The 9429-nt window shown below is 37.8% G+C and overlaps 1 protein-coding gene across 4 annotated transcripts in view; it reads right to left on the bottom strand.

Annotated features, from left to right (window-relative positions):
* Window positions 1-4205: 4205 nt before the first annotated feature.
* E2F3 (E2F transcription factor 3) overlaps window positions 4206-9429 on the bottom strand; it is a 43152-nt gene continuing 37928 nt past the window's right edge. For 3 of the 4 annotated variants that reach the window (XM_063403578.1, XM_063403561.1, XM_063403586.1), the window contains exons 6-7: window positions 7204-7342; window positions 4206-6509 (exon numbers count right to left, since the gene is read on the bottom strand). In XM_063403578.1, coding sequence (XP_063259648.1) covers window positions 6244-6509; window positions 7204-7342 — 405 coding nt within the window. In that variant the 3' untranslated portion in view covers window positions 4206-6243. The remainder of the gene's footprint in view (window positions 6510-7203; window positions 7343-9429) is intronic. The other variant, XM_063403570.1, reaches the window with a different exon arrangement.

The following is a 9429-nucleotide window of genomic DNA, read 5'->3' as shown; positions in this document are numbered from 1 at the left end:
TCGGCACTGAGCGCGCGGTGTCCCGGAGCCTTGCGGGCTCAACTCCGTTCTAATTGGAAATTAGCAATCCCAGCAACACCTACCCAGAAAAAGCGCTTGCGATGCTGATGGATCTGATTCAAATAGGGTGATGACCTATTCGATCCTCCTCTGGCCACAACGCGCTTTCTTTATTAGATCTTTCATCGTTAATTTCCGCAAAATACAATGCTAGTAGCAACTTTGCTGAATACTATAAACGATATCGGTCAAAATATTTAGTATCAGATGGCTGAAGTTTCTGGCACTGTTTTCTTCCAAATTTTTCTGACTGATATCTAGTAAAACACCAGTGTGGTTATTGGATGGCTGAAGCTAAAGCTGTGAGCAGATTAAGCGTGCAGTGTCCTTGGAGATCAAAGTGTTGCAGAGAGTGAGCATATTATTACTGCTTTGGCTTTAATATACACAGTTAACCTAAAAGGATTATTTATATTGTATCTTTAATATATTCTATTTTGAGATAGTCATCTTTGGAATGTACATTTCCTGTAGTTGCATTTCAAACATTGGGTTTCTCTCTTTAGAAGGAGCCTTTGGAATTGGTTTATTCTTTAAAAAGCACATTATAGTCTCCCTGGAACTGGAGGGAAAGTGAATGAATACCCTGAGTGGATTTCATAACAGGTCTGTTGGTCTACTCACAGATAAAATGTGGCAACTTCTAATTATGAATATCATCTCCCTCTCCTTTTTCTTACAAACTCCTGCTTATTTTATATAATGCTTACCTGACAATGCTCGCAGGAAGGGGGAAAAAAAGAGAGAGAGAGAGAGAAAATGTGGACAAAGGAACAGGAGAGACCTAAAGAAGAGAACTGGGACAGAAAGAAATAAGCACTTCACTTAAATCAGTCTTTAAGTACAAATCATTCTGAGCAGGCTGAGCACTATTAATATCACCGTGGTCTCATGATAGAGTCACTGTTACAGTTGAAGATGTATTTGCCTTCCTGTTCAGTCTTTGTTTAAGCACACAAGTGCTTTCCTGAGATGCCCTAGGTGAGACACTGTGTGATATGTAATTCGTCACATTTTGGTATTTTTAGCCCAGGAGAGAATGGAGGAAAATATTTCAAAATGGGTGGCCATGCTGATCTATTTCAGACCTCCTCCTATGGAATAAGAAATCCTTACTAGGTCAGTAGTAATGGTATCTTATATCCCCAGCCAGCATTTTAACTGCTGCCTGACAAGGTTAACAATTCTCTTCCTTCTTTCTTTTAAGTTCCCATGTTCAAAGTATTTGACATGCAGTCCTCGAGTTCATCTTCTCTGTTCTGGGAGAACTGCACTGCCCTCCCTCACAGCTCTACCCACCTGCCAAGTGTTTCTGCTGTGGTTAAACCCAGCTGGGCACACACCAAACCAATGCTGGTTTACAGCGGACTGAAAGAGCAAAGCACAGCCTGCAAGACATGACCAAAATCTCCAAAGGCCCAACACTGACAAGCACTACTCATTAAGGGGAGGCAGTGAGGGAGGCAAGAGCAGCTCCCAGGCAGGAAATAACCCATGAGTCCCATACCTAGTGACATAAATAGGCCACACTGATCAGTTCCAGCATGATCCGGCAGAGCCTTACTTTGTCCAGCTGCCAAGAATTCACAGTGTCAAGCAGCCCTTGAGCCAGCACAGTCCTGTTGAGTCCTAGGATGTAGCCACAAATTGGAAGGCACTCTCCCAGTGCTTTGGAAGCTCACAAACCCAAATTTCTCTGTAACATATTCAAGGTAACAAATGAAGCTGGCACAAACAGCAGGTAGCACAGCAAGGAGAAAGGAGCAGGTAATTCCCTACCACCTCCTGATCACAGGAAGAAAGTTTATCCATATCTGCCTGGAAAAACTGCTCTGTATGTGACAGTGGCTGGGAGTACAACTTCCAGTGCTGGCCTTCTCTGGGCTGGCAGCATACATGCTCGAGTTCCTTGAGTGTCCAAAGAAGAGCTTTAGATTACATCCTTTCTAAGCTGCCTGCAGCCCTTACCTCCTACTCTTCAGGACTGGTAGACTCAAAGACCCCAGCCTTGGGCTGGGTTACCAACTGAAGTCATAGGTTTTGCTGGAGTAGGTACTTGGAAAAACACAAAAACTACTGGGAAAATAAAATGCAAATCTCAATTTCAGGTTCTGGTTAGTAGAAGATACACCCTTACAGGGTTTAGAGCATCTCAACGAGCATCCTTAGGGGAAGGAAAACAGCCAGGGAGGTGAGAGCTCAATTTTTATATGGCAACCTTATTCTCTGATAACTCACATCAGCTCTGGGTGGAAATGGGTGGGAAGGTATTCAGAAAAAAAAATGAGGAGTCCTAAAAGAAATACAAGAAATTAGATCTTTTTCCCCCCTACTCTTGAAATTTAGGAGAATCTTGCTGTTCATTTGTGAGCAACATTCAGCACCACTCAGAACTGGTAACAAACCCTTTTTTCCTGTTATGTATTTTCTTCCTGTCAATTTTAGAAAGAAAATAGTGAGCAAAGAAACTCCCAGACTTATAAAGGCAATTTCTTCTGATCATTGCTGAGCTGTACAGTAATATTCAGGCAGATCTTACTTCAGCAAGGAAAGCAGAATAGGGAGATGAATTCTACTTGTTGATACTTTGGTTAATATCATTCCACTAACTTTGCTATACAGGCTCATGGTTCACTTAGAATTGTTGGCTGCAGGAACACTAATGGCATTGTGCATTAACTGTGTTTCACACAGGGGAAAAAAAGACATATACTAAATTTGGTACTTTTAAACATACAGCTGTTTCATGCTGCAGGAAGTACCTCATATACTTTCTATTCTTTCTACAACAAAAATGCTCATGTCTGCACCAAGACCAAGGTGCAATTTATTCTTTCAGGTAAAAGTCAAAAGGAATATAGTGACTGTTTCTTGTCATTTGCAGGTGGATGAGTTCTTACTGTAGGTTCTAGAGCATGAACCTCCCTTTGTTTTTCAAACTCCTATCCTGTGTGTAAAGCAATAAATAGTTGCCTATCATTCAGGCCATGTTGACAGATTTTTCCAAAACCTTCTCCATCTGCTGGCAGCTGAGGAATGCAGCACATACAGACCCAAATAAAACCTCCCTGGAACTAATACTTGTACACCGAATAATGTTGAGGTACGCCATGCTAGTCCGGAGGAGCAGGAATAAGTATTTTAACTGGCTGGGGTTTTTTTATCCTGCACCTCAGCGCATCCCAAGTTTGCAAAGCAGATACAGAAACAAAGCAGAAACGGAGAAGGAAGAAGAGGGGAAAATGACATGAAAACTAGTCATCAGCAGCAGATTCTAGGAGCAAATAAAAAAGTGCTTATGCTAACTGGAGAATAAAGAAACTGAGAACAGGCCAGGGAGGTACAGCAGATATTTCTTGCCACCTCTGCTTCGAAGGGAGATCAGAGAACACAGCCGTCTAGCCCTCCTTTATTATTTATTAAGAATATAGAGAGGACCTTTGTCATCTTCCTTTCAGTACTGCTGTGTGCAGATGTTTGAAAATGTACAGGTGCACAGAGAAAGCAATAGCCTTCTCCCAGGGTGCAGGAAGTTGACAAGATACAAATGGCTTGCTCAGAGGTACAACATTTAAGCAACCAACCACTTTGCTGTGATTTTATTATCCTTTTTTTTTTTTTTTTTTGCAGTTGACGGATGGCCGAGCATGTAAAAAGGTGCAGCACCAAAACCAGAAAAGAAGTAAAAGTTCATAAATATAGCTGTGGTACAAGGTTGGAAGTGACTCAAGAAAACAAAACTTCTTTTCAAAAATACTATTAGGAAACTTCTGGAGAATTATCAGTAGGCAGGTTAAGCAGATCCTCAACAACTGCTTTCATGTGATTTAATCCTACAATAACACATCTATGAAGTTAGCAAGAAGTCGGTTCCTAATTTATATGAGAGGGAATAAATAAAAATAAATTTGTACTACCCCAACCTCTGGATCACTTGCTGTGTGTCTTAACATGTGTCTTTTATTCTTGTTTCACTCTTCTTAAAAAAACCCCACTGAACTTTTTGGCATCATAAAAAAATGGGATTGAAACTATCTGGTGTGAAATGAGTGTTTCCACTAATAACAAAAACAGTAACAGGTTTCAAGGAACAGTATGACAGGCACCAAGAGTAAGAAAAATTTAAATACATGTATACACAAATCTAAAGTCTTTAAAAAATTTCATTTTTATTGATTCATTACCATACAAAATTTATTCAAATTACATCAATTTGAAGTGGTAAGATCACAGCTAGAGAACATGTCAGCCTTTAATAAATCTATTTACAAAACTCACCATAAAAGCTTTTTTTGTTGTTTTTTCCTTTTTTTTACAGTATTTTACAGAGGTTTGTTTTGTTTTGTTTTTTTAAACTAGCATACAATGCAAAGCTAAGTCAGATTAGTATTTTGCCCACACACACTGGGACAAGTGTTTAATTTGTACAAAAAAAAGATGGTCTGTGTTAGTCTTCATTTTCTCTTCCCTCACAAAAGTGCCCCTTTGTCTCGCAAAACTTCATGCTCACACAACTTTTACTTTCCTCTTCCACAAGACAAAAACTTTAAATACTACAATTTTATTTACAGATCCACATCTAAAAAAACTCTTAAAAAATTACAAACCAGATAGAAAATATTCTGGCAGTGTTTACAAATTAATTCTATTGTACAAAACTGCTAGATAACTAAAGTGTGAGTTGAGAACATATATCAAATTAAATACAACTGCTGAATGATCTATGCAAACATTTGTACATATAAACACACACTTAACACTGTTTAACAGTTCTTTATGTGTTGCCCTTTATACATTTGTTATATTCCAAAACCCACACAGTCATACAGTTTCCTTATTAGTACTGTGACTTCTCGCCTTTTCGTGTGTGAGCTTTCATAGCAGCAACTCAATGGTACCAGAAAACCTGCATACATAATATTCTACTACAGTACAAATAGTACTAATTTTCTGAGTATGTCAGATAAGCACAACAGTAATGCAAACAAAAAAGATTATACGGGCATCATCTAATCAACATTACATTAATTTAGCCCATGGCAAAATATTTTACACTCAAGAAAAAAACAAATTATTTAAGACTTCTTAGAATTCCTCTGACGTTCAAAAAATAAATATTGGTACTATACTATACTAGCAAAGATCTTCAAAAAATAAATGCAATTCAGTTGATGTGGTACTTACAGTTATGTACTTTGGAAAAAAATTAGTTCCATTTTGCTGGCGAAGAGAATTATAAAAAGCTGCAAGCAGAGGAAGCTAACCCACTGAGATAAATATGATATATTGAACAAACAAAGCTTGGCAAAAGTGTTTTCCATAGAGGGAAAAACCCACAGTGCATCTCTAGTAGGCACTTAACATGAAGCCCCACTTAGTACCACAAAAATTCTTGTACCAGTTCTAATGCACACTGGGGGCAGTAAAATTGAACTGTGCATCTTCGTTCTAGTTTAAAAAAAACAACCAACAAAAACTACTTTCACACACACACACACACACACACACAAGCATTTTTAAAAATCTGCAATTACTACGAGAAGTGGCAGAACTTTATACTTTTCAATATCTGCAATATACACCACATTTACAGTGTATTTTCATTTCATTAAAAGCTTTTAAGGACATAAGTATTTGACCTCATAATGAGACATATACACAGCTCAAAATGAGCATTATGACAGCAATTTAAACATTCCCACAAGTAGCTGAAGAATCCCATTCCACTCTTTTGCATTACTTCATATTTACGCTCACTGCATGTACAATCCATGTTGTGACACTCAAAAGACATGCATTCTCTGCAGAAGGCACGACCTGAAATACTATTACAAAATTGTTATTTAGGACTAAAGCAGTTCATGAAGCCCTTCTCCGTAAGCCCACTTGTCACGGTAAGCAGAGACTGGGAGAGTGTGAAGACAAAATATCTACGGTCACCTGCTTGCACCTGCTGACTCGCAAGGCACTGGAGCTCGGGGTCAAGGAGAAGGCTCTGCTGGAAAAACCTTCTCTTGTTTCATAAAGTATCATAGGGAGAATTCAATTAAAATATCAGCACTGTTCAGGAGCCTAGTGTACTCAATAATGTTATTTTATGGTAAGTAGAGGACAATTCTGAATGACGGCAGGTTTTTGATTCCATTAAAAACATAGTTTAGACATGGACAGCACTTAAGACAATCAGCTGTATATAAATTCATCCATCAGTGAAGGAAGTTTCTCTAAATCATAAGCATCAAAGAGGTCACTGATGCCTTCTTCATCACCAAGGCTCAGCAAATAATCTTCCTGAAGCAGAGGAGGCAGCAAATTCACAAATGGTCCTTCAAAGTTTGAGGGAATTTGATCCTCGGTCTGCTGTAGGAGGTTGGCTGGAGAGGCCAGTGGAGAGATTGTTGCTGTATTTACTGAGCAGTCACCTTGTCCTGAGTTAGCAGAAGCCACTTCTGTGACAGGAGGGAGAGAACAAAAAAAAGATGCCACGTTTAATCTCAGTAGAACTATCAGACACATATCAAACAAAGTAACCACTGCATAAAAGGCCCTTCATAAAGCATCATTTTAACAACAAAAAAAATGGCCTCCATATATTTTCTAGATTGTTTTTGATATGTTACAAAGGACTTCTCAAAAATCATCATGTTGCTGTCATCTCTGACTTTTCTATTAAAGTTATCTTACAAGATTTTAACAGCTACAGGGGGAAATAAATCAAACATAGTGAGATGCCCATTTTTCAAGGGAGTTCACAGTCAAAACAGAATTTTCTAGGTACCAGATGTCATCAGTGAAGCAATGTAGCTTCACATATACCCATACACAGAGATTTCTGCTTCTTGTGTTGAGATGGATCTTTACTCCTACTGTCTTATTTGAAAACTTAAGAGGAACAAAATTGTTTCTTTCTTCAGTATTACATACAATGTGCATATAGGCAACTTACTTTAAACAAATGATGCAAAGGAAAACTTATTTCCGACTATACAAACCAGAAATACATACTGAAAAATTGATACCTTAGCTTCTCACTTCTTGGAAAAATAAAGCCAAAGAAAAAGAGCTGGAAATCCAAAGTTCAAACTGAAACCTTGAATGTGAGCTTGAAGAAAGGCCATTAGTACTGCAAAGAAATAATTTTACCTTTGGAAATGGTTTTGGAAATATTTCCATTGTGGTCCTGACTATAGGTTTTCATTGGACTGAGGGCATCGTTTTCCTCTGGGCACAGATAAACTTCAATAGGTCCTTGAGTACTAGATAAATGTATCAATGCACTCTGCTAACAAAACAAACATCAGAATGGCATTATACCAATGAAGACAACAGAATTTTGATGATACGGAGTAAATTCTTACTAGGTTGTCAGTGTTTGAGTACAGTTTTACTAATCAAAAGAACCTGAAAAGAACACCAAGCATTTTTTTTCCCAAGATATGAAAGATTTGGCTGATGTATCTTGCAGACGAGAACAAAACCTTTTCCCACTGTAGTGCACAAATCTCAAAATCCCACCATTTTTAGAATGTGTGTCACATTCTAAGGGAAGCATAAAGGATTAAAATCCAAACATTTTCTTATAGCCACAATAGCCTGGAGCATTCAGATGGAATGGAACTGCGGGATGCAAGTCACAGGTTTTATTATTATTCATAACAATAATATTGGATGCATTTGTATAAATGTTTCTGCTTTAAAAAGATGCCAAAACATCTTCCCCTCTCTCCCAAAAGCCTTCAGCATCTACTCAACCGAACTCAAATATCTACATGTAAGTTCACCTATTTATCAGGCAACATTTCCAAATAACAAAAATACCCCAAACTACTTATGTAAGTCCTTCTGCCCCCTCACAGCAATGATTTTGATGGTGGTTCTGAATAGAAACTGCTAATTTGTTGCAAGAAGTTACATTTTTCCTAACTTTCACACACTGATGCAATAAACCAACATGACCCAGGCACAGAAAACCTGCAAAGCTGCTCTTTGCATTATGATGGAAAATCATAAATTTCTCTGGTTATAAATACACTTGCTGCTGCTGCATTGCATCAATAGTTTTCTAAAAGGCATAAATATAGACATTAGGTACCTCTTTGCAGACTTGTTTAAAATACTTCCTTTTGTGCCCTTTGACAAAATGTTCTTCTTATTATTTGGGTACTGACAGTTATGTAACATAATAGACAGCATTTACAAATACAGAGAACAGCAACTGAATGGGAGTTAGCCAGGGAAGAGAAAACAGTGAAGAGTACTTAGGGCAATGCTACAGATAATTAGAAAAAAAGGAGATGGGAAGAGCAGGAACTGAAGGAAGGTACTTTTGAGTGACTGAGTTATGCAAAAAAAAGGAACACTGAAATGTAATTGCATGTGACAGAAAGAAATAGGACCTTACTGCCTGAAGCTGAAAATTAAATAAGGTGGGTATAGAGGATAAGGGAGGTCTAAACACTAATTTTAATGGTTGTGTGCATCTCTCTCTGCCTGCCTGATTTTGCTGAATTAAAAATCAAAGCATAATGCCCAGGGGAAAAAAACAAGAAAGCAAAATAACAGTATGTATTTATGAATACTGATAAAAGATACCCTTTTCTCATTGCAGCAAAATGATTTATTCTTCCTGCCAAAGCCTGCAACAAGGTTCAAAGGGGAAAATAAGGACAAAGTCAAAGGAAAGAAAAAAACAAAGAAGGATGGAAACCATAATGGGTCTAAGCAAGTGAAGAATAATCTTAGGAAAAAAAGAAGTGACAAGGAATCCAGAGTTTGTTCCTGCCCACAGGGCAGCAGGTATGGCTGAGCTCACCGGCTCCGTGTAGGGATGAAAGATTGATGCACAGGCATGAACAAAACATAAGCAGTGTTTGTGGCATTAGCCCCATCTCTAGTTGCTGCTTGAGTGAAGAAATCAGGTACATTTTTTGAATCTCTAAACCAGCAGTTCCTGTCAATTATTCCCAGTTGCCCAACATACTTGGGTCTCTCTTCACAAGTGAGAATTAAAATAAGTGCCAATGAAGCAAAGATGATGATGAAAGAAGGAAGGGCAAGAATGTGTTCTAGGAGTAAAACACAAATCGCTACAGTAACTGTAATACTTCAGAAAAGAAATTCCTACATGAAAGCATGTTTCAATAAACTAGGATATCAGTTATAGGAGTCAACAAGATGATTACGACATTGAATTTTCCATTAACTTTTTAACTAAAATAAGAAAGTTGAATTTCTTGTGAAAGATTTTACATTATTACAAACCAAGGAAATTTCATTTGTGAAGAAAGAGTTTCTCTTTACATAAAGCATAGCAAAAGAAAATATCTGTAAATAGTGTGGATTACTCTGAAGAAATCTGAAAGTGAGTGA

The sequence above is a fragment of the Prinia subflava genome, chromosome 1, assembly GCF_021018805.1.
Source record: "Prinia subflava isolate CZ2003 ecotype Zambia chromosome 1, Cam_Psub_1.2, whole genome shotgun sequence".
Taxonomy (NCBI): Eukaryota; Metazoa; Chordata; class Aves; order Passeriformes; family Cisticolidae; genus Prinia; species Prinia subflava.
Note: the sequence above shows the minus strand (reverse complement) of the source record. Positions and strands in the feature narration are given on the sequence as shown.